Source organism: Copadichromis virginalis, linkage group LG15 (assembly GCF_057382275.1).
Source record: "Copadichromis virginalis isolate Kocher_CV1m ecotype Utaka linkage group LG15, C_Virginalis_male_GT1.1, whole genome shotgun sequence".
NCBI classification, from domain to species: Eukaryota; Metazoa; Chordata; class Actinopteri; order Cichliformes; family Cichlidae; genus Copadichromis; species Copadichromis virginalis.
Genome location: NC_140632.1, coordinates 10,838,842 through 10,865,249, shown reverse-complemented (window position 1 = coordinate 10,865,249; position 26,408 = coordinate 10,838,842). Strand labels below are relative to the sequence as shown.

The 26,408-nt window shown below is 37.5% G+C and overlaps 1 protein-coding gene across 1 annotated transcript in view; it reads right to left on the bottom strand.

Annotated features, from left to right (window-relative positions):
• Positions 1–26,408, bottom strand: part of fig4a (FIG4 phosphoinositide 5-phosphatase a) — a 56,217-nt gene that overhangs the window by 29,483 nt on the left and 326 nt on the right. Inside the window, exons 2-15 of the mRNA XM_085431874.1 lie at positions 26,180–26,293; positions 23,762–23,860; positions 22,613–22,736; positions 17,954–18,110; positions 17,039–17,089; positions 16,252–16,415; positions 15,367–15,495; positions 13,162–13,262; positions 11,622–11,784; positions 7,965–8,062; positions 4,566–4,699; positions 3,749–3,865; positions 429–474; positions 125–273 (exon numbers count right to left, since the gene is read on the bottom strand). Coding sequence (XP_085288000.1) covers positions 125–273; positions 429–474; positions 3,749–3,865; positions 4,566–4,699; positions 7,965–8,062; positions 11,622–11,784; positions 13,162–13,262; positions 15,367–15,495; positions 16,252–16,415; positions 17,039–17,089; positions 17,954–18,110; positions 22,613–22,736; positions 23,762–23,860; positions 26,180–26,242 — 1,595 coding nt within the window. The 5' untranslated portion in view covers positions 26,243–26,293. The remainder of the gene's footprint in view (positions 1–124; positions 274–428; positions 475–3,748; positions 3,866–4,565; positions 4,700–7,964; positions 8,063–11,621; positions 11,785–13,161; positions 13,263–15,366; positions 15,496–16,251; positions 16,416–17,038; positions 17,090–17,953; positions 18,111–22,612; positions 22,737–23,761; positions 23,861–26,179; positions 26,294–26,408) is intronic.

Here is a 26,408-nt window from a genome sequence, read left to right as displayed (position 1 = left end):
ATTTAGAGCAGCAAACTTTGGAATAAAAGGTTGGAATAACTGCGTCTGCCAAAAGGATTCCAAATAAATGAAAAAGATAAAGTTTAGCATGGATTAGATTTTCAGGCAATTATATGAACTTTACCTCACGCAGTCAGTATCAAACTGGAGCTTGGGCTTGTCAATCATTCCCAGTGCGTAAAGCTGATAAGCCAGAGCGCACTTGCCCACCATGAACTGGGCAGTATTGGTCCGGTCAAGACAATCCACACAGTTGGTCCGCAACACACCAGTCTACACATCAAGCAACAAGAGGAAAACAGCTGACTTTATAAACTACAGCCTATTAACTCAGTAGTAGTAATCATTATGATGATGACAAACAGGCAAGCCTTTTTAAAAAAGACTAAATTTTTACAATTGTGTGCAAAAAGCTGCAAAAGACCTACCTGCAGTCGCCCAGTGGATGTTATTTGTCCACCTACATCTCCCCACCTGTAAAAATGTTACTTAATTTACTGAAGTCAATAAACAAACGGAAACAAACCGAACACATACATCACAATACTATTCTTCTGCAAGAACATTTTCTAATTTATTCCGGCTTCAGTATGATGAAACTGCGATGATAACTGTCATCACAGTGACTGTCACCATTACGAGAATGAACATAATGGAATGGGTGCAGACACAGCAAATGCACCCCCATCAGGAGTGCAAGTACAGAAGAAAATGTTCAGCAGACAAATTCTAATACCCAGAGATGAAAAGTGGAACTCATGTTCACATTTACACTGCTGTAGTACTTTCTGTGCAAAACCAAGCAAAGTTATACTGACCCCTAGAAAAAAAAAAGTTACAGTATGTTTAAAATTTAGAAAAAAAGAGATTAATTCTTGGTTATTTTGTTAACGTGAAGTCAGAAAGAGGCAAACAACCAGAGTGCTAGTTTTTTTTTTGTTACATGAATGTTAATAAACAGGACACCAATTTACTGATTAGTGAACTTGTTAGTAGGTACATATTGTGTTACTTGGGGCCAAGCTGAACCATCCAGTAGCTGGCCGTTGCTTTACACTTCACTGTGTAGACCTTGCTAGTACCAGTTTAGACCCTCTTTTGCTTTCAGAACTGCCTTAATTCTTCATGGTTTCATAGATTCAACAGGGTCATGGAAACATTCCTCAGAGATTTTGGTCAATATTGACACGATAGCATCACATTGCTGCAGATCTGTCTGCGGCATATCCATGATGCAAATCTCCCACCACCAGTGTTGGGAAGGTTACTTTTAAAATGTATTCCACTACAGATTACAGAATACAAGCCCCAAAATGTAACGTATGAGAGTAACGTATTCTGAATACAATGGATTACTTTATATATTATCAAGCTTTTTACAACTACATGAATGTACTATTGCTGTGTGATTTATTACTATTACTGAAGGCTACACGCCATACCAGTACCAACTAGATTTTTAAATCTTAATATAAAATGAGTAACTGTAGGGTGGACATTAGGTAAGGCTGCACTTTTTGCAGCGAAAACTATTCGGCGTGTATATAAAGCAGGTCTGTGTCTCCGAACCGTAGTAAATGGACCTCTGGCTAATACGTCGGGTTCCGCGTCAGGCTCGTAACCGATAACTAGTTTTACTTTGTTGTCTGGGTCAACTCTGCTAACGAGAGACAGAGAGAGGCGTTGAAAGGCTGCTCCAACAGAACGTCTTGTTTTGGAGGAAAACACGAACACAGTGTACAGTCGAGTCTTAATAGCTTACTTACAACTGGGCTACACTGCCCATGAGGCTACATTCTTTAGGGTTATGCCTGTAGCACTCTGCCTATTGCCTTCATATTAAATAATTTTTTGAACAATAATTAAAAAAACATATTTTGTCACGTCATTATGTGGGCTGCAAGTAGAGGTGACATGGGCCGCGAGATTGAGACACAGGCATTAGAGCCTCTTAATGCTTTTTGTTTGGGTTTCCAGTGTTGTGCCAAAAAGTGATTTCCAATGTTTCCGTCTGTTTTTTTATGTGTAATACCATTACGTATGTTGCTAAATAGACTTCGGTGAACAGGTATTGCAAAGGGGTTAAATACACAATTTAAAAAAAATTACCTGTTTCTCAATTATCTTTGTAGCTGTGTTATTGTACTTAATTATAATCAATCAGCTTCCTTTTGTCCACTTAAAATATGTTTACAGAACTATTTTTGCATTTGTTGCAATTTCAGCTGTCCTCTTGGCCAGAATACTCTTAAAAGAGACATTTTTTAAAGCAAACAAGAATTTTTTTTAACTCCATAAATAAAGGACACATAAAAGTCACTGCCAAAAAGTGATTGCGGCTTCTACCTTCTTACAGGAATGTTGTTTGTTGGTCAAGATGACTGGATATAATTCATGAGGGATATATTTGACATATGTTTCACATATCGTAGATCAACAAGTTATTTATAGCAGTTTAAATACAACCAATCAGTTTTTGGCAAATGCCAGAAATCAGTTTTTGGCAGACAATCACTTTTTGGCACAAAACCGGCCATGCGTGGAATTACCAAAAATAGAGAGGGGACAGCCTAACATATGAAACAGGAAAAGACTGCCGTGTAATCCCTTTATTTTAACAAAGTAACTGTATTTTCCTTATTCCATTTAAATTCTCTACCACTCTCATTCAACACTTTCTTTTTAAAAGGGAAAAACAGCAAATAAAGAAAATCACCCTTTGACGAAAGGCAGACTAAATTGTACAAAAGCAAGCAGAAATCAATCAATGCAAAGAAACCCCAGTAATTCTGAATTTCTCCTTGTGAGCTGTGGATATTTAAGAGGAAGTTTTAAAACACATTTTATCATCTCTGAATAAACTCCGTGACCCACTTTAAAATCAATCAGCAGGTGTAGCTAAAGTATGCATCAAAGTACAAAGTCTGAATGCAGCGAGATGGAAACTTCAGACAAACGTGTAAATGATCAGAACAAGGCAGCGTTATCAAGACTTTGTAAATATCTTCATTATCCATGACCCAATTCCTGCATGTGATGAATGCTACAGGTGTCATACCTGATTGCACAAACAAACAAAACACCTACCAGTGTATGTGTGTGCGTGCATGTGTGTAGTTGGGAGCATGTGGCTGAGCGTATGAGTCCTTAAAGCAAAGAAAGTGTGATAGCTTACGTAATGCAAAAGAAAGGGTAATAAATATGTGCTCTGGCATGGTCGTTGTGTTATGTAACAGAATGCTAATGCTGAGTAAAAGCGATTAAATCATCCAGACAATAGAAGAGCCAGGCACTATGTACATGGATGGCAATCTACTCGGCTCATTAGCAGAAATTTCAATGTAATACAACTGCCATCAGGCATAATTTCCATTAAGAATTCATATGTGGAAAGTTTCAAAATCAAGCAAGTGTCGATAAGTGTGATCATGAATATGGAAAATGACAAAACCTTAAATTTACAAAATTTGTGGAAAACATCCGATATATAAATCTAAAAAAAGACACTATTGCGGTTTAGTTTTCTGTAACCCGGTCATATTCAGATTCATTAAGCAGCTTCCATTTTACTTATTAGTTTGCTTCAAATAAAACTGAAACAGTAACAGATGTGTTTGTTTTGCACATGGGGCTGACTGAAAGTTTTAATTCTTGTCCAGCAGTGTGTGTTTCGGCCTTCTCTGTTTTAAAGGGCAGAAAAAGAAGCAATCGAATAGGATTTAAAAAAAAAAAAAAGAAAAAGTCTCACCTTTCATCTGGTCTGAGAGTGTGACAGTAGAAGTCAGAGCGATTAATGAAGAAACCCGTTCGCTTGACCACGTTCTCTGCTATCATACTCAGACGGTCGAGAACATTGCACAACTTGCTGGGACAGAAAGAGAAAGATTGGAAATGTCATTTTAACTCGCTGAAGAATAAATCATTTTAAAAAATGGATGTGCCTGTAGAAGCTCATTCATCAAATTTTATATCCAAGTCCCTAGACTTTAACATCTCTATTCTTTGCTCCCAAAAGGGCTCAGGTTAAAATGTCAAGATCTCATATGAGTGTATCAGAAACAATGAGAAGGTCTGGAAATGAATAATGTCAGTATTTTAATCCAGAGAAGTTTCAGAGTATCCCAGATAGCTGCTTTGAGCTCTCTTTAACACGTCTGTCCGGACCTTCCCAAAATTCCTCTACAACAATGTGAGAGGAATTTCAAGCAGTTCTAAGAGAATTATAAAGTCACATAGAAAATGTTTACTTCAAGTTATTGCTGCTAAATATTGGTTATACAAGCTACTAAAGCCCAGGATGTACTTAGTTTTTCACAGTGACTCTGATTTTCCTGATATACCACTTTCACAGGAATGAGGTGGACATGGGGGTCACAGTGATTTTGTTATTTGAGTGCTTACAGGCATACAAACTTGTCCAAAGGTTCAATTTTCTCTTTATGTAATGTGCTTACGTCACACCATGATATTTTTCCCCTCTTTCAAAGTGAGCTTCTTATTTTGATGGTAAAAACACAATAAACCTGCACCTTAAAGATATTCTGTGCACTAGTATTTGTCAATACCTCTTGGTGTATCGGGCCATGTCCCAAGCGATATAGTCTATGCAATGGGAGGGAGGGAGGAACTGATTCAAGTTGACCACAGCACGGAACAGCTCCTCACTCAGAATCTTCTCGTGTTTCCTTTTTTCACGCTTCTGTAGCACAACAAAGAGATGTACACATGTATGTGTGATTCTATCAAACGTCAACTTAAGTGTTACATTATGGGGAGCTTGATGTACAGTCACAATAGTATCCGAGTTCTTTGAAAGGTTTCCATTAGGGCTGTAGTCAGACATGTAACAGATTCTGTGTTTTCCTTTGAAGTATTAATCAACATCCGTTCATGTCTTTTACACAGTGACCTCAGAGAACACAAAGCTGCAAGATGCAATTTACAGGTATCGAGCAGAGTAGAATATATGTAATAGAAACCACATGATGCAGGCCAAGGACATCCCAGCCTACTAAAATCAACCTAAAAATGAAAATTAAATGTGAAAAAACATTTTAATTAAACAAAAACAAAAACACGACTTTCACAAGGAAAATAAATAATCAGAAAAAAAAGGGGGTTATGTTTTGTGTGTAAAATATTAAAACGAGCGGTCCACACACGCACACGGGTACTTAAATATAAATATAGGATATACCTCTGGCACTAATTGGTATCAATTTGAAAGTCCTAAATTGCTTTGTTCACGAATGATCCCATTCACAAACTTGGGTGTCCACGTCGCCTGACCTCTCACCTGCCTGGCGGGGTGATGATACCCCATGAGCCTTTTATGGCTGAGGGGCAAAAAAAACAGTAAAACATTTAGAAATTTTGTCCAAAGTAATATTTAAAACATCTTTCTCCTGCCTTTTACTTCAGTTATGCCTGCACAAACTTACAAAACTTTGTGGCCTTAAGAACTGTTGGTCAACATCTAGCAACCAACCAGATTGGTTTCCAAGCTCACTAAGAAAAAAAATGATGGGCAACAACATCAAACTGCAAAATACAGCAAATTTGATGGTGTAAAATTTAAAAGTACCTTTGGCGAGCAAACATGGTGCAACAATATTACAGTGATTATAAATCTTGCCTCTAATTTTGTCGTAATCAGTAAGTGAAAAAAAAAAAAAAAAAAACCAGAAAAAAAAATCGAAGGAATTATTCTTTGTCAACTAAAATGCATGAACTCATAATCCTTCTGTGTGATCTGCAGTCACACTATCCATTAAGCTATTTCCACATGAACTCCACTGTAGCTTTATGACTGATCACCCAGGGTGATAATCAGCTTGGACGCATCATTTAGCAGCTCACATCGCCATTCAAACATCCAGCAGTGGCACCACAGCAACGAGTCAAATTACCAGCACATTTCCTCGACCATTCAGCAGAGCGTGTCATACAGGCAGACACGTATACACGCTCGGTCACACTTTCTGAGCACAGATGAGATGCTACAAGTACAGTACACGTGAACAAACACTCAGAACAGCAGACTTGTATTGTTCACAGGTATAAACAAGCTTTAATAAAAGGCCACAATAATGTTGAGGTGCAGAAGTGCAGTCACAGATCACGAATGATAACATAAAACAGTCACACATGCACACTGACGTATGGGAGTGGGCTTTTCAGTGACGTATTAGTGACGTTAATGAACACTGTAATAATATGGGTGTATATTTTACCACAATGGTTTAATGGGTTTCATGTTTTTCTGTAAGGTTACAATCCAAATTATATATCTAAGGGTACAGCGTACAAGGTATCCTGAACAAGTCATTCACATGCTTTACCATGTGTGCCTTTACGCCTCCTTTCTTACATGCTGGGATGCATGCATTAGCCCTTGCCAAAATGATGCACATATAAAAGAGTTTGAAGGGCCAGCATGGCCCATGCCACCTCCATTAAGGGATAGATGGCAGTGGGTTTTATGGTTAAATGCCATTTCCTTCCTCTTTCTGTCTCTCTTGGATAATCTGGAGGGGGGTATTGTGTTAGCAGGGGATCCCCTGCTTTGCTCCCCGCAGTCTGCAAATTTCACATGGCTGTGGCTTGTGCACACCTCTGAGCTCTGTGATTCGTTCCTCATCTCACAGTTCCCCTTGTGAGTGACAACGTGAGCTGGAGACCCAATCTACGGAGTATATGGCCATGTGCCCAACATAAAGTAACTGTGATGCACACAAGGATACATCTGCAGCATGAAGCAAGATAAAGCATTTTATAATCTTCATAATTTATAATAAAACATAATAATCTTGCTTTTTTTTCCTTTTTTTTTTTAAACTGACAGCAGTTTAAATGAATTATGTTAATTTTTCAGCAGAATAATATGGAAGTCATAATGTGGTGAAAGCTAGGTGTGTCTTATCAAATGTGCTTGTGCGTGTTGGTATGCTTGTGTTTCCAGAACAATGCAGAAGCAGATCAATATTCAAGGCAGCTTTTCAACTGCTTGTAATCAGCAAGCACTCAGAAAGTCTCCTGTGACTAAACGGCTCCACAGCAACACCTAACGCACCAATATCAACAGAATGCTTGACAAATTACAGTCGTGCCCTGCACTATAATTTTAAATAGCTACCTCTTGAGTGATCACACAAGAAAGTTATATTTGATCTAAAGATATGCCTGATGCATATATAATCCTTAGCCATTTTTAACTCTTTCAGTTTTAATAAAAGTGCTGTACCGAGAGTATTGGCAGGGACTAGAAAGAGAGGCCACATTTCTCCCACGTTAGCTTCTCTTCATTGGCTTATCTAATTTAAAATCCTTCTCCTCACTTACAAGGTCTTCAATAACCAGGTGGCATTTTATCTTAAAGGCCTCCTAGTACCATATCACCACAATAGAGCACTTTGCTGTCAGACTGTGGGCTTGCTCATGGGGAGGGATTGTTAAGGTTTTCTCTGTATTATTTTAAGCTGTTTACCGTACAATATAACGTGCCTTGAATTGACTGTTTTTGTGAATTGGGCTTATGTAAATAAAACAGATTTTACTGACTTTATTGAACTGAAATTTGATATACAGAAAATAAAATGTAGATAAATTAGCAGAAGACAACATGAGCTGTGTATTTACGTATTTCCCTTTATTGCATTGTTTCTCTGAAAGCATTGTGTTGCAGATGTGCCCTAAAGTGCTAATTAACTGTAGCACTGGAAAAATTTAACCGTGAACTCTCTAGCCCTAGAATGGATTCACAGGTACATTCAAATCTGCTATTAATTTAATAACTAAGACGTTCGAAGTCTGCATACTTGCATAACTGTGTGGAGATGTGATTTTATTTATATCACAAGAATTTATGTAAATAGTAAATAGCTTGTAAGTGATTTTATTACTTAATGACTGTATTTTTGTGTCATTAAACACATTTTGGAATACTTATTTCAGCACCTCCCTACCTTGACCAAGTTGAGGATGATGATGGGTGAGCCAAACCGCTGTAGCATCTGGTCAAAATGGAGGCCAGCTACATAGGCGTATGGGTCAGCTTGGTCCACTGCAAAATTAGACAGAAAAAATATTTTAATGGTTAAATATTTAAGGGTCCTCACAAGAATATAACACAACTTTATTGACCTCAATATAAATTATTTTTCAAAACAATATTGCATATTGTCACAGCTGAGGTAAAAGTAGCAACAACACTGAGAGACCTACATCACCACCACCACCAAAGATCACTACAGTGGAACACTTGGTCTAGCTGCTATGAAAAAGAAGTTATCTGAGTCACTTGACTAAATGCTTAAATTCTTATCCATCACACATCACTATGATAGAGCCATCCGCTGTGTTGTGCCTGCATGACTGAGCATGCGTCAAGGCATGACATGACAAAGAGATCTGATAATAGAGATCTGATTAGGGCTGTGCGATATGAACAAAACACTCGACTTGCGTGAAGTGTTTCCAGCTGCGCGTCATGTACCTGGAGTCGAGTGTTTTAACAGATGCATGAAACTATACATTTTTAGACATAAGTTTTTAGCAACCTGGCGGCTCTTTTTTACTTCTCATCCATAAATAATCTGCTCTTTCACGTGACTCAGTTTATTTTGAAAAGTCTCAACAGGATCTTGAGCTTTATTGTGAAAGGTTTATGTGGAACATAAACAAGCGGACACGCGATGGTGTTACCGTCGTTGTTGCTAACCACAACGCATAAAAACAGGCGCTTGTCCGTCTGTAGTGTGGTTATATTAAATATAAGAAAAAGAGAGAACTTTAAGAAATTAATATAGCCACTACAGTGACCATCAAAACGATGAAAAAATATTACCGTAAACAGTTTATTTTGCAACACCGCGAAACAAACGATAGCGTAAAATGAAACAATGGACGTTTTTATATCGTCATCCGATGTATATCGTTATATTGAGCAGCCCTAGATCTGATGATAACTTTAAAATAATTTTACTAAAACGTATTCCTGATATAGAGAGCAATACCTCTATCGAACCCTGGCATTACATCATGGAGTAAATCCAGGATTTACAAGAAGGGATACAAACAATTTAGACCAAGCCCAATTCATGTGTTTTTAAAAATATTTCTGCTACATAAAGGGCTTAAGAAATGTATTAGATCAGCACCCAATGTTTGTTTTATGTCACAACCATAAATTAACAGTACTGGTAGTTACCAAAATCATCTTTAATGTTTGTAACTGTTAATACACCTTTGTGTGAAAGCTCTTTAATTGAAATTATACTTTTCATGTCAAAATTTAAATATTGTTGTTATCCATTAATTTCCAAATTAACTGGTTTACAATTAAAAAACAGAAAACAATAAAGCACATAATTATTTTTTTGATTAAAATGTAAAAGTACTTGATTGGATTTCACTCCAATGTTTATGTAGTCTTATTTGTAATAAAACAAGTATTCTTAACATTTTTTGTATCTATACTTTTCTTTTTGAATTTAAAACTTTTCCACGTGACTATTTTAACAGACGATCTTTAACACCGCACTGAACCTTTGCATTTTCATTTTTCTATTAAATGTTCCTTTTAAAAAGCACATTTACAGCTTCTACTTGCCACTAATGCTCAACCCCACACCTGCACACGTTGCCAAATTGGACTAGTGCGGCTGCCAGAAAGGAGACTTAAGAAAATAGGTCAGATCGTGCTGCAGTTCATCCCACAGAGCTGCTTGTGTGTCAGAACTGATAAATTAAATGTCACCTTTTTCAGCTTCTCCCCAAAACCATTTAATCGTCATGTTTTCCACTGCTCACACCTCAAAGGATGATAGTTTATGTAAAGCGCTTGTGCACCTTGGGAGGGGAGTTTGGATAATGACATTGGTGACTTTCCTTCAGCGGTCAACTAAGGTCATCTCCTAAAGGATTCAATTATGCAATAATGAGTCTTGACATATCAGAGATGGGGCAAGGAGAGATGCATTGTGTAATATAGACACTCTCTACTCTGCATGCACTCAGTCCAGTATGTCTCTTAGCTACGTTGTTGACCTAGATTCAGCTACGACAATGGGCTTGGATATTTGTGATCCCTTTAAAATTTCAGCAGAAAAACAGAAAAAAAATATCAACTGATTTCCACATAGGTCCTAAAAGTAAGTAAAAAGAACCCAACTAAACATATGTGACAAAAATGTCACATGTTGGTCATTTATTTATTAAGGAGATTGATCCAATACCCAAAAGTGCATTTTAAGCTCTTCAGACCACTTCAAGTATTCCAAGATTTGTTCTGTTTTTGATTAGAGCCAAGTCAATTTGATGCCCTAGGTAAAATTTAGATTATGGTCCAATCAATAAATGTGTGTATCAGCCTACCACAGAGAACATATTTGTTTTGACCAACATAAGTGACCTGGAGACGGACAGTTATTTAATATGAAAGGTTCCACAATAATAATAACCTATATTATTAAATAGAAACAAATAAAACTGATTTTTGAGTTTCATTTGTTGTACCATCAATGAAAGCAAGCTATACTGGCACACCAATAATTTATTTAAATATAATTTTTCTATAAACATTTATGCACCAGTGAAGATGTCTTTCTCTCCAGTCAACAACAAAGCAACATTTTCCTCGTATTAAACATGGGCTAATGTGAGCAGGACAGCTTTTTAGTTTCACCTAACTCAAAATTAGGAAGGCTCAGGAAGCACAAAGATGTGAAATGTACAAAAATAAAGTCCAGCTGGAACGAATAATGAATAATTTAGTGATTTTAATTTTAAAATTGATCTTAAAGTGTTTTTAATTATTAAAAATGAAATCCCCAGTAATAGTAGACCTATTGGGAACAGGATTAAAGACTCAACAAACTAAACTACTAGTTTGCGTCAACCACTTAATTAGATGGCATATTACTTCTCCTCAGTGGAGGCAAAAATATGATGGAGGGGAAAAAGTATGCCATGCACTGAGAAAACTGTTAACACACGTAAACAGGTCAAATGTTAAACTGATGGTGGAAGGGTTGGGGAAACATTTAGGAAATGTCAGATAAGGACCGTTTTGAAGGATCAAAGTGGAAGCAGGACGATGAGGGAAGATGACACACGGAGAGATCTTAGGAACATGCTCAGTGTCTATCTTTCACAGGTAAATGTCACCTGAGGATGAATTAAAGGGCAAACCAAACGAAAAAAAGATTACAATCTAATACAGGCATTGTACACATGCAAACACCAGTCTATTCCTGTGTGTACACCCCCACACACAGAGCTGTCCTCACCGTCAGTCTCGGTACCTAATCACCTCCCTCTGGCCACGGCTTTGTGTTTTTATCCTGCTTATAATGAAATAGGACGGATACAAAGCTGAAGCCAAAAGGGGCCATCCTGCCTTCACAGTCTTATTTTTTTTTTAATCTTTTGCCAATAGTTGAAAGGAATGGCCTCAGTATACTCTACATATATTCTCTTATTTTAATGTAGCTTTTCTTCGATGACTTATTTCTTCTGAAGTATCAAAAGACAAAAATAATACATATACAGTTCACCACATGTTACATATTTCAGCCTACAACAAAAGCTGCTGATGCTGAAGTGTAAAGAAGAAGTCTTACATCGAATTGGAGGTTTTGGCATCATGGTGGAAATGTCCTGGGACCAGTAGAGTGGGACGGAGCCTCGCACCTGGACATATGAGGAGTAACTCCCTGCTGTGAAAGACATAACTGAGGCATCATGGACGACCTGTTCAGTCTCTACCTCATTAGCCACATCCCCCTGAAAAAAAAACAAAATAAAACAAAAAATGAGAAAAGCAAAAAAGAAATGATAAACTTCGGCATGATTGGGAAACCCAAGAACATGTCTTTAGAGAACATAAAACAATTATTATAATACAATTATATAAATCTAAATTCTTTATGTAGTCTACAGGAGTGGTTCTTCAGGCTTGTTGAAGAACATTCAGAGCTATTCTTTGGGTGTTCGCTGTTTTTTGCTCTGTAAGGATGATCTCACATTACTTCAGTAACGTTAAGGTCCGGGCACTGGGACTATCCGGGATGTTTTTCTGCCCAGGTATGTTTTCACTGCATTAGCAGTGTGTTTGGGATCATTGTCATGCTAGAAAAATGAAGCCGTTGCCAATCAGATACTTTCCAGATGGTATTGCATGACGGATCCAAATAACATAGCACTTTTCTGTGTTCATAATTCCATCAATTTTGACATGATGACTATAATGCAGCACTAAAACCACCTCTCCTGTGTTTTATAGATGGCTGTAGACAGTCACTGCTATACTGAAGAATGGACAGAAAAACTTTGCATGAACTTCAGAAAGCTTGAAGAGCTTTTGCTCAAGATTAATGTAAAAATTACGATGCCATCGCCTTGTGAACCAATGAGGGGAGGCTCAAAGCTTTACACAGTGCTGTAGTTTATCATAAGATATCAAAGTGTTTCTTCACCTTTCACATGGCAAACATTTCAAAACTGAACGTACAACTTACGTGTATATATTATATAAACACTCCCACTGCACTTTATGTATGTATATGTACATATGAAAAAAATAATTTGAGTTTATTTCCTGTGTATAACAACCATTTTACCAGTAACAGAAATTACTGGTGTACAGTTTTTTGGGCTTTTTAAAAAATTAAATTATTTTTCATTTCTATTGCTATTTTTTTTTTTATAATATAGCTCTAATTCACTTCCTTTTTCACTGACTCTTGTGCTGCTGTATCCCCACTGAATTTCCTCACTGTGGGATTAATAAAGTCTATGTCTATGTTCTTCATCTAACATTCTAATATAAGACTTCTAACATTCGGTCTGCAATTACCTTCCTCATTCTCAGTTTTCCTACTACAGTCATGTGAACAGTAAATACTAGAAATTGTTGGGGGATTTTTTGTTACATATTTTGTTACATATCTGGGCAAGAAAACTCTTCATCTTCTTTACCTACAGAAAAAAAGGATATAACTGAACAACATCCCATCTCAAAGACACTCACTCCCATTCCAAAAAGAGAAAGTGTGTCCAATTAACCCCCTGTGATTAACCAGAGTCATCTCAATCTGTTTTGTGGCCCTGATGCCACCCTCTACTATCTGTTCCTCCGAGTTACCCTGGTAACTTCTGTACCTCACAGTTGGCTCCCCTTTTGAGGAAACGGGTGCCAGCAAATTTGCTGGAGCGCCTGGCAATCAGGGTGATGTGAACCGGTCGGCCGTAGATCAGAAGTTCTGTAGGTGGTCGGTAAAGGAAAAATAATAATAATACCAATATAGACCTAACAGCCTAACAATGACCTGTGGAAACAAACACATATTATTAGTAAAATGTAAAGAAAAATCCTTTTTAAAATTGTATTTCATTCATAGCAGTCATGCTTTGACATTAGCTCTTAATGATGACAGTTTCACTTGTAGTTAGAATATGAACCTGGGAAATATTTATTTCCGATTCATCCCACCTCTACCAATATTAAGAAACCAATGAGAAACCTTACTTATAGCTCGTGATTGAACCATTCCACATCTTTTTTAGTGCATTTCTGTGTCTTCCCATCTGCTAAAAGGTTTTGCATATTTCCTATCTGGTGAGTCTCTTCTTGTTGCACCCAGTGGCCCTTTCATCCACTCAGAAAAGAGGACTGAATGCCAAACAATTTCCAGGAATTTGATAAACTCAAAACACCCACACACTGCCACAGCGGCAGCAGGCTGCCTAAAGAGGGAGACAACAGCAACAGGCCTGATTGCATATTAAGTTATTGCACTTCTGTGTTTATCTGCAGAAGACTCACAGAACGTGGCTAAAGACAAAAAACAAGATAAATCTGGTTTGAAAGTATTTGTATATTGAACATCCATTAACGTTATTAATATTGGCTGAACAAAAATAAGGAAAGATTGCTTAACGAGACACAATGGTGAATGACTAAAACTTGAAAACTGAACCTGAGGCTGACTTTTACTCCCATAAATCAGAGGTAATCAAGTGCAAAGTCCCTCTGCGGCAGTTACCCATGCATCAATAACACAAAAAATAAATGAATAAAAAGAAATCCAGGAGAATTTATTCATGGAGAGAAAATTTGCTGGTGTGTACTCAAAACTTAAAAGAAAATGATACTAAAGGACTGAAGCTCATAAACAAACCAAAAAAAAAGAAAAGTATTCATAATTCATACAAAACACAGGCACGTCTCCAGAAAGAAGCACGTGTAACTCATCTGTTTAATATGCACAGTGTTGTTTCTCCCTGCAGATAACAGCCCGAGCACTTCTGAAAGTGCCCGTGTATATACGCTCTGATATTTGCTTTGTTAAATCCCTAAAAACCAAATAATTGCTTGTGCAGTTCTGTGATGAATCACACAGTGTGATCCATGTGATCTGGTGGGGGCTGAGCACAGTTCAACAAGTGGTGCTGCGAATGAGAGATGAGAAGTATCGACAAAGGATAACAATGTGAGAGTCTTCTGTGGTGTTGGGTGTAGTTTCACACATGGAGTAATCAGTTATTCACTTAATTTTCAAATAAGCAATCCTTTACCGTTAAAAATAAATAAAAATAACAGCAGTTCCCTGTTCTTTTTGCTGTGACAAAAAGGGAAAAAAACAAAAAACAAAGACACAGACTCCCTGGCATGCAGCTGCATCTATGTGGTTGGTTAAAATGATCAGTGCTGACAGATGCATCCCAACAAAGTCTCAACATGGCACCAACTTTATTACTTAAAAGAATGCACTAGAGCTGCAGTCCCCAACCTTTTTTGCACCACGGACCAGTTCAATGTCAGACAATATTTTCACGGACCGACCTTTAAAGTGTCACGGATAAATACAACAAAATAAAATGATACGACCAAGACAAAAACGGTGGTATTTTGTAAATACAATAATAAGCGCAAATTTACGGTGTAATTGTGTAACTTTATTAGCAGCGTCCTCTTGAAATGTGCCAACAACATTGAGTAACATCCTCCTCTCTGCCCCTTAATGCTCTCTGGTTACTATGGTAATGGTAATATAACGCAAAAATATTCCTTTCAAAATAAGACACACAACTACAACACGGGAAAAAACCCAGGGAAACCTAGTTAACAATAAAAGCCCTGAAAACCATAAATTTCACACCCGAGCCTCAACTGTCACGGCCCGGTACCAAATGACTCACGGACCGGTACGGGTCTATGGCCCGGGGGTTGGGGACCGCTGCACTAAAGGTACTAACCTTGAGGATATTCTTTTATGGTTTCCATAAAAAGCATAGCAAGTGTGTCATGGCAATTAAAAAGGAAACACTAAATAATTCTATAAACAGCTGATGCTCAAAGGATACTGGACTGGCCACAAAATCCATGGATTATATACATAAGCCAGTCATGATGCACTATGTCCTTGACTCGCTCCAGGAGCTTCCCGTTCCACACATATTTGTAGTAAGGCTCGTTGTAAAGGCCATAAACCACTGTAGAGAGAAAAAAAAAGAAGACTGAAGCATTTTTCTGGACTGGTATCAGTCACGCTCATCAGACCATAAAGATCATATTTAGTGATAGTTATATAACTGATTAATTTTATCTACTGGTATACTACAAAATATGTCATAAATGGCACGAATCCTGTGTCAAAGAATATAAAAGTATTTCCCAAATAGAGTATCTGTGACTTTAATGGTATGTTAGGTTTTAATGTAGCCACCTTAAGTTGCTGTGTCTCACTGCATTTGGACTTGTATTCAATAACTGGAAAGTATATTCTCTTGGGTTAAGATCAGCTGACTGATTTGTCCATTGAAGAATATCCTATTTCTTTGGCTTGAGAAACTCTCAGCAATATACTTTTTTGATCATTAACCATTTGCAGTCTGATCAGTTTTGCAGCATGTGTCTGAATCTGAGCAGAGAGTAAAACCCTGTACAATTCACAATTTATTCTCCCACTTCTATCAGCAGTCACACACTACCAATAAATAATAGTAATGCTGTTTCACTAGCAATCATATATGCAAATTCCATATATTTTGTGGTTTTACCTCTGTACACTACCACAGCATTTTTTGAATAAATAAATAACAAATTATGGACCCAACTGTATATACTTCAGGTACAACATGTATTCCCTCTCCAGATTGAAATCATAGTTTTGTGTCTCCCAATGAGCTCCTCCCCAGCCAATACAATGAAGAAAAGAAATGAAAGGAATATAGATAAACTCCTCTCACCTTTTGTAGGCAAACCCTCATCTTCAAAGATGTCAAAGCTGTCCTGCTTGCTCTGTGTGTGTACCTCTTCCTCAGTAGAGGAAGCTGCTGAAGACCATTGTTCATAAGGTCTCTGCAGCAAAGTCAGGTTGTACTGCAGTGAGTGGCTCAGGTCATAGCTGTAACTAAAGAGCATAAAAGCAAAGTCATATGAATCAAGTACAACCTGTGCTGCACACCATTATTACACCAAGCAATACTTTATACACTCACAGAAATTCTTTTTTCCCCACATATTAGTAAAACCATAATGCAATGCAAATTTATAACATAAACACAATGTTTTACATATCTTTCAGCAGTTATGTTGGTGTTTTAAAATACTATATAATCAGATGAGTGATTAGCAAATCACTCATTTCAAACCTCTGAGATAATTTTCCTCACTGGAAAGGGTTTTTTCCCCTCTTATCATCTTTAATACTGCAAAAACTGTTAGAAAATGATTCATATTATCAAATTAAATCTCCAGGCCATAGCCAGAGTTCCTTTCCCAACCAAGGCCACAAGGTCAAGAAATGCTTTTTAGTTGTTCCTAGCCTTCAAGCTGAGCAGGGCATCGGTACACGTGTTTAGTCTGGTGTGATGCGATATTGTAAAATTCAAAGGGCACTTGTACTAAATAAGCCTAGAGGGAGTGTGCTGAAAGCCCCCTTGATAACAGCATTTATAATCTGACGTAATTTGTGCATATACAAGTTACTGTATCCTTCTAATAGTGAGAGTTTGGAATAACAAACTGTCTTACCTGAAGTAGAAGTTGCTGGAAAGGTCCACATTCTGAAAGATCCTGAGATACCTGTCAGAAGAAATCTATTTTTAAAAACATTTTTAATTTGCACATCCAGTGTAACAGCTATCATTTCATCTACTGCATTCAGGTACTCCTGAACCGAAATGCACAGCAATAGCAAAAACAGTGGTTAACTTGGACAGAGCCTCAAAATAACAACCAAATAAATGTTTGGGTGTATTTCAAGATGGCTACTAAGCAACAAGACTTGCATTGCTGCACTAGAAAGTTAAACTAATGAATCAAAGCGAACAAATAGTTACAACTTGGCAAGTGGTGACCATACTAGCATATGATATATATAGTATATATAATAATGGGAATGCTATTATTATACTATATAACAATGCACTCATCAATATTTCTTCAGCTTTGAGAGATTCTTCCTCTTTTGTCAGACTTTCCACTGTTTTATACAATTTGGGGATTTTGGGTGGTTTAAAAATACCTGATACACCTTTTCCTCAGTCAAGTGGTCAAATAATGTTTTCACACTAAAATTGTGTACATGTGTGAAATCATGGGGGGGGGGGGGGTTTCAAGCCACTATTAGAAAAGCTTCAGTCCTTGTCCACTGGTAGTGGATGAGTCAGCCTTTGTGTTTTGTTTTGTGGGGTTTTTTGTTGTTTTTTTCCCTATTTTGGCACATTCTGTATGACAACACTATTTTTGGCCAGACTACAATTGTGGGTGTGAGCAGAAGAGAGTAAGCGTTTTGTTGTTGTTGTTGTTGTTTTTTGCTACAAATGAATTTCAAGATATTTTATTATTTCTGAAAATTTCCATACTCAAAATTAATAAAATCATACAGTAATGTACTTAAATAGAGTGGCCTCAAGGTAATAAATGGGAGACAGAGTAACACAATACCTTGCTTCATCGGGGTGTGTAACTCTGACTGAGTCATTGGGAATGTAGATCATAGTGGTGTCTTCAATTTTGTAGATGGAGTGGCCCCCAATATCAGCCATCTTTCTGCGCTTCGTGATCAACACGATGTAGTACCCCTCTAGGAAACGCACAAATCCTGGCAAAAAGAAGACAAGTTTTAAATCTTTTACAACAATCTCATCAAATGGAATTTCCTTTCCAGCAACATGTAGTGTGGCTCAAAACAAGTTGATTTGTAGGTCAACTTTATTGTTGCCAGCAAATCTGCTACAGTTTTGACAGGACAAACAAGTGAATAGCTCCACTTGCGGAGGTGGATAGTGAATGTATGTGTGTCATATTTGACAATATTAACCATGTAATTTGCTCCATTTACGCTTTGAAATTTTGACCCAGAAAACATCATGCAAACACAGTCAATGATTTGCTTTCAGCATCATACAAGCTATTTTTCCATCTGTGACATTTAGAAAATAATGCAGACAATGTCTGTATGTTTTTAATAATATCTTACTTAGATAAACACAGTTTATGTAAGTGTGTCTGCTAGAAATATACCTCCCCTTCATTATAAAACTATTACTAGAACTAATTTGTTAATGGATGAATTGAGGATCACAATACAGACACACGGCCAAGAGTGCTACTCAGCCCTCAAGAACAGTTGTATAATGTCTCCTGCGGTTTCAGAAGGATTTTTCAAAAACAAGAGACACCATCTTCCACCTAACCTGGAGCTTTAAAGATACATTTTTAATATTTTTAGTAGCTTTATGTAGCTAGAACAGTGGCGAGAAGACAGGAAAGCTAAAAAATATTTTCAGGTATAAACAACACCGGCTGCTGCCCTGCTAAAATCGAACATCTTATACAAATTCCTACTCTTATTCCACATATTTACAAAGAGTAAAACTGATAAAGGAAAATATGGCACAATAGCACTGATAGCAGTCAAAGATATATATTTATTTGTATATGACATTGTGATGCATAAAGTCATAATTTCACTATGTAAATATTTTGATTAATTAGTGTTATTTAACTTAATTGGATATCAATTCATTTTTTTCAGTTTATACAGTTCTTACAGTGGCTTGCTAAAGTATTCGGGCCCCTTGAACTTTTCCACATTTTGTCACATTACAGCCACAAACATGAATCAATTTTATTGGAATTCCACGTGAAAGACCAACACAAAGTGGTGTACACGTGAGAAGTGGAAAGAAAATCATACATGATTCCAAACATTTTTTTTTTTTTACAAATAAATAACTGAAATGTGGGGTGTGCGTAATTATTCAGCCCCCTGAGTCAATACTTTGTAGAACCACCTTTTGCTGCAATTACAGCTGCCAGTCTTTTAGGGTGTGTCTCTACCAGCTTTGCACATCTAGAGACTGAAATCCTTGCCCATTCTTCTTTGCAAAACAGCTCCAGCTCAGTCAGATTAGATGGACAGCGTTTGTGAACAGCAGTTTTCAGATCTTGCCACAGATTCTCGATTAGATTTAGACACCAGACAGGTCAGAGATAAAGTTATTGAGAAATTGAAAGCAGGCTTAGGCTACAAAAAGATTTCCCAAGTCTTGAACATCCCACGGAGCACTGTTCAAGCAATCATTCAGAAATGGAAGGAGTATGGCACAACTGTAAACCTACCAAGACAAGGTGGAATTCCAATAAAAGTGATTCATGTTTGTGGCTGTAATGTGACAAAATGTGGAAAAGTTCAAGGGGGCAAGCCACTGTATATTGAGAATCCCACTGAACAGTTTCCCACTTCACTTGTAGTGTAACAGATTTCTTCTCACTTGAAGACAAACACAACCTGAGCTAAAATCTAAAATAACTGATCAATGACAAATGATAACCAACAATGGCAAATGATGCCGCCTAAGTAGTGGTATGTAATTAGTTATATGATTAGTTCGTGAATTTGTCACAAGTTAATCAACATTAGCTAACTTTAATAATTTGTTACTTCAAACTAGAAAGTGGCCTGACATCCAAGTTGGGTGAAAAAAAAAATGTGTTGAATTGGTAAGTGCAACATACATACTACACATATACGCACACACACACTAAGGACTCTTAAAGTTATACTTTGAAGTGGCTTGTACTTAATCTGCAAAACGCTGCAGTTGAAGTTAACCAAAAATATTCCGTTTCATAAACTAATCAGGTAAAACCTTTGAAATAAGAAGTTCTGTTTCACTCATGAACATTCACGTGACAAATTCAAAGTAATGGTGTGCTAGTGTGTCTACATTATCAAAGGTTTTTGTATTTTTTTCTGCATGATGACCGAGAAGCAATAACCCTGTGTAAGATTAAATAACACTTATGAGTTCCTGTATGAGTATACCGGTACTGTCCTTCTTCCTGGAGGAGATGGGTCAGACTGACAAAACCTGCGAATAAAAATATACTTACGCTAATCATATTCATTTTGTACTGTAATAAGAAAGCTACCGGGCAAAAGGCCTCTTAGAATACACCTTGTACCCTACATGGCTACATCACACTTTTATTACATAATAGCAAAATGATGGCTTGCGAATAAAGATGTAATTGGGGTTGGGGGTTGGCGGAGTATCTATATTATTCAAGCAGAGGACAAACAACTGTCTGTGTCAGGGTGACCGACTAACCTGCTGTGGAAATGTCCACAGAACTACTTTGTTGAAGTTGGCAGCAATTATACCCTCAAGTCTTTTTGAATATGATGCTACAAGTTTAGCACACTTATGTTTGGGTTGTTTCTCCCATTCTTCTTTGCAGAACCTCTCACGGTCCAGGTTGAGCATCAATGCACAGTCATTTTCAGATCTCTCGTTCATCTTTCCCTCCACCCTGACTGCAGCAAAACACCCCCACAGCACCACCATGGCTAACTGTAGGGATGGTATTGGGCAGGTGATGAGTGGTGCCTGGTTTCCTCCAGACATGACGCTCAATCTTTGTTTCATTGGACTACATAATTTTGTTTCTCACAGTCTGAGAGTTCTTCAAGTGCCTTTTGGCAAAATCCAGGTGGGCTGTCATGTGTCTTTCACTGAAGAGTGGCTTCTGTCTAGCCACTCAACCACACAGATCTGACTGGTCTGACTGTCTTTCTGGAAGGTTCTCCTCTCTCCACAGAGAAATGCAGGAGCTCTGTCAGAGTGACCACCAGGTTATTGATGACCTCTTTGAGTAAGGCCCTTTTACCCTGATCACTCAGACTGGCCGGGCAGTAAGCTCTAGGAAGAGTCCTCCAAACCTCTTCCATATATAATGATGGAGGGCACGGTGCTCACTGGGACCTTCAATGCTGCAGCAATGTTTCTGTACACTTCCCCAGGTCTGTGCCTCGATAAACTCTTGACTCAGATGTCAGACAATTTCTTGGACCTTGTGGCTTGTTTTGTGCTCTGACATTGTCAGCCATTTGGACCTTATATAGACAGGTGTGTGACTTTCTAAATAATGTCCAGTTAATTGAATTTAAGTGGACTCCAATCAAAATGTAGAAACATCTGACAGATGATCAGGGAAAACATGATGATTGTGATGGCAAAGAGTGAATATTTATATGCATTCTATATTTTTGCTTTTTGTTTTATTTTTATTTTTTTCCCCAATTGCAAGAGTTTCAAACAAACTTATTTTACTTTGTCATTATGGGTACAATGATATGATGGTATTTGAGGTGAAAAATGATAGCTAGCTCACTAGGTAGTTTATTTGGAACAAAAATTAAAAATAAAAAACTGCTTATAAGGGGAAAAAAAGTCAGTTTAGGATTGTAATCAGGTCTTTAGGGCAACGTACAAAACACAGATGTGCTTTTACTGTCTCAGATAGCTGAAGTAAAATATCCATCCAACCATCCATCCATTCGCTTCCGCTTATCCTTTCCAGGGTTGCGGGGGGTGCTGGAGCCTATCCCAGCTGTCATAGGGCGAGAGGCGGGGTACACCCTGGACAGGTCGCCAGTCTGTCGCAGGGCTAACACACAGGGACACAGACAACCATTCGCACTCACAGATTCACACCTATGGGCAATTTAGATTGACCAATTAACCTATCCCCACTACTGCATGTTTTTGCACTGTGGGAGGAAGCCAGAGTACCCGGGGAGAACCCACGCAAACACGGGGAGAACCCACGCAAACACGGGGAGAACCCACGCAAACACGGGGAGAACATGCAAACTCCACACAGAAAGACCACGGCTTGATGGTGGAATTAAGCTCAGGACCTTCTTTCTGTGGTTTTTCATTTTTGTACCCAATTAAACATTCATAAAGGTGTTAAAGAGTTAGTAGTGGTCGGTAACACAATCAAGTGTTGCATAATTCTATTTTATCTTTTTAAACATAGCCACTATTGAAAAAATTGCAAATTAATAACATTTGGGGGCCGGATCTTTTTGTACAACGTGTTACACATGTTAAAAAACATAATGGCAGAAAACACGTGAAAAAGCTGTGAACTATTACAGTGGTTTGCAAAAGACTCCCAGGTGTTCTTTTATTTTGCAGTAATAATGGGCCAACACACCCAACTGTAGACTTTGGAGATGAGGTAGATTCTCACATTATTCTGAACTGCAATGACTGTTGCTTTGCCATTGAGTGGAGGAAATGTACTCACCCACAATGCCAAAAGCTGAGACAGTCCTGGACAGGCCAGAGGAACCCTTCTGACTAATCTTAGTCCGGTTGCCCAGGTCCAGGCGGCCCAGCAACTCCCTTACCTCTTGCTGGTTATACACATGCTGGAAACACACACATGCACGCATGTACGGTATTAAATACACATTAGATGAAGTGTTTATAAAGTTTAGTTTATTAATTAGCCACATAATCCTATCTGATTTCCATCTAAAAATCAACACTAAAATATATAAAGCTGTGTTCTGACAAAAGTGACTTAAATGTGCTGCTTGCGGGTGACTAATGGCTTCAGTCAGAACTATTAAGACTTCTTTATTTTCTGTGCAATAGCAGGTAAATGAATAACAGTCCCTGTTTAATCAATGCCCAAAATTTCTACAAAAGGGATTAGATTGACTGCCATTGAGGCAATTAGTCTGAAAATAGATCGGCTGCTTTCTGCATTGGTTCTGAAATGTTAAATGACTAAAGAGTAGCTTTGCGTGCATTTCATCTACAAAAAAAACCCCCATCTCATTTACATAATAAGCTTTACAATTGGCACAGACCCCAAAGAGAAACGTAGTAATGTACTGTGTGCTGTATGCTACTGCATTTGTTTTAAGTGCATGATTCTATAGATTGCAATAATTCTCATTCTGTTATCTTGTGGGGAAAAAATTAATTTAGGACTTCTATCAAAGTCTTTTATTCCACTGTCTTCACTTCTTATGTAAAAACTAAAAGACGAGGGAGTATTTCTAGCTTTAAAACCTCCCTAGCAACTCATTAAATTATCCATGCATCCAAGTACAATGCTACACAATGCCAATAAAATTGAAAACACACAGTTTTCTGATGTCATTTTAATATCTTTTGGAATGAGACTGTTGGGTGATGAATATTTATTAATGGATGCTTCATAATAATTGCATCAGAAGGATAATTACCCACAACACAAACAAACAAATCAAAAACCAGCTCATAGATCCTGGTAATAAGAAAAGGGTGTGAACGCAGCCAAACTCTCATCAGCAGCACACTTCACATCAGCTGAGTGATTGCACAATTTCCCCCTTAGGCATGTTTCTTGTGTATTACATAAGAATATACATTAAAATTTAACTCGTGGAAAGTCGTCACTTACCTTATCGTCAATTATAACGAGGTCCTTGGGTTCTGTGCGGTCAATCTTTAGGACTCGATGTTTGGTCTGTGCATGATTGCTCCCAACCAAAAAATACCTCTGAAAATAAAATGACAAGTCAAGTGAGTGCTGCAATGCATTTGGAGCCTATTATCAGAAGAGTCTTTGCAACCTTAACCTTTCACAGCTGCATGTGGTGATAAATGCATAGAGGGAATCTTGCATACAGTCTTCTAACTTTGTGGACTGCAGCTTTGTCCTGGATGATGTTGACTTGGGACCAATTCAGACTTCAACCAAGAGCAGATATGTATTTAATAGACATAGAATCAATCCAATGACAAGTCACATTCCTGCATTGCAGCACCACTGTTGAAGTCAAACTTGAATTTCTTTTTTTCCTATAATAAAACATTTTATTTCCACAGTCCGAGTAAGAATCAGTGTGTCTGAAATTTGTGAAATTACACTCAAGTATGTATTCAACTAAAGGCGATATCTTAAAAACACAGATTGAAATAAGAGTGCATACAGTGCAGAGCACATGCAGGCACAGCACATATTTCATCACAAGTTACATTTTTACAATGTTCTTTTTGTCAAGATGTGTGTCTTCCTTGCATCTTTCTTTCTTTCTTTTAGGTCATTACTCTTCTCATTCAGGGTTGCAAAATGGCCCAAAATTTTCAGTCCACTAAAGAGTGTTAAATTGGAACATCCTGTATCAGCACACTCAGCAACCATTAGAGCATTTTTTTTCCCTGTTCCACCTTTTCCAGTATCTAATTTAACCCTCTTTGTCTGTAACAGAAAGCCTGCACGTGCACTGTTCAGCAGAGGTTCAATAAGAAATTATAAATCAAATAAGACAAATGTTTACTTGCCTTAGTGTCTAAATATTTGTAGCAAATGGGAACAGCAAACCGAAACCCAGCTTAAGCACACATTTAAACCAAGCATGACCACAGCTGGTGAAATGCAGCGACAATTGAAAACATGATACTATTAGAATACGCAGCAAAGAAAGTAGCATAGACACTCTACCTCTCAAGGACATACATCTAATATTTAAAAAAAAAAAAAAAAAAAAAAGCTAAAGAAAACTAATTTTAACTGCCAAAATCTAATTCACCAATTAAATGTCCAGATAATTATCACACACATGCTCTTTACTGACCTCATGGATGTCAGGTCCTGAGGTTTCATATAGTCACCTGCAGCTTTTGCTGCCATCTAGTGTACATGTAGCGTGTACACTAGTGTCCCAAACATTTTCCCAGATCAACTATAGAACTCTTGAACCAAAGACTAGAGAGCACTTTAAAAAAAAAAAAAAAAAAGGTAATAGGTTTTGGCTGTCTTAAATGAACAGTTGTGCCACAGTGTCGTTATCATGGTACTTCAAAGACAGTGATTGTCCTGAATATATATCAAGTTTGTGACATTTATGTATTAGGCACAAAAATTGAGCAATATCATTTTATGAACCTTTGAGCATTTCCCCATTAAGCACATGTCTTAAGTATGGTCTTGTCTGAAAGCCTTCAGCCACCCCTTATTTGTTTTCCTTCTAAGCAGATGAAAACATGTAATTTTTAAAAATCTTCTTGAGCAATAGTTCTCCAGGTTTTAATGTACAAATTAAAGTTCTTCTCTAGACATCAGCTGCTTTTTCACTCATTTTCAGTCTATTTTCTGGAGATTTTTTTTGTCTGTTAAGCCACTTGACCTATGAATCATTCAAGCATAGAAAAAGCACCTAACTCAAGGAATGAATTATTTACATATAACAGACAACTTAGTAAAGAGCCCATTTTAAATTTTATCTTTAGGCACATCAATACTGTTGCATTCTGTCACAAAACACACAATTTATTTCAATTTCTTTAACCAAACCTTGAAAAAATGCAAAATATAAGATAGCTTGACTGGAATAAAATACTATTTTTGCACAAACAACATGATTGCTAAAGAGCTGTGCAGTGTGGCTTAAAATAATTGAGGAAACTGAACAAAAGAAGAACTGACAGACCTAAAAAAAATATCTACAGCAGAAGACTATATCTGAAAGTCGCGTCCTTAAGAAACAGGGGGAAAAAAATCCCACAAACACTCACTTGACCCTAGATAGAAAACACACACAACTGAACACCATCAGTCATAAATTGGCCTCGTCAAAAACACCGGACCTCAACACTACTGAAGCGGCGTGCACAGCACAACAACACGACACAACAAAAGACAACCACCATCTAAAGAGTTTTGAATGTACTATTCCTGAAAACTCCTTAAGGAAGCTTAGCAAAATGGAGAAACAGCGCAGTTTAAAGAACTGTCATCGCGTGTAGTTGTAAACTGCCCAGGTGAATTGGACTTTATGGAGAAATGGTGACATTAAGGGCTCATGTAAAGACTTACTGCTCTGGTCTCGTACAGAACCAGTCGCTGGATCCCACCGATGATAGCTGCTGATTGAGGCATTTTCTATTCTTGAATTGTTCAACAGTCAGTCTGGAAGAGGCTACAGAGGAGCTACAAAGCGAAAGTGAAAAGAAATGAATGTTGTTACATTCATTTCTTCACATTATAAGACACAAAATGACGAGCCAGCATATTTAACAAATGTGTTCATGTATATAGCTTACTT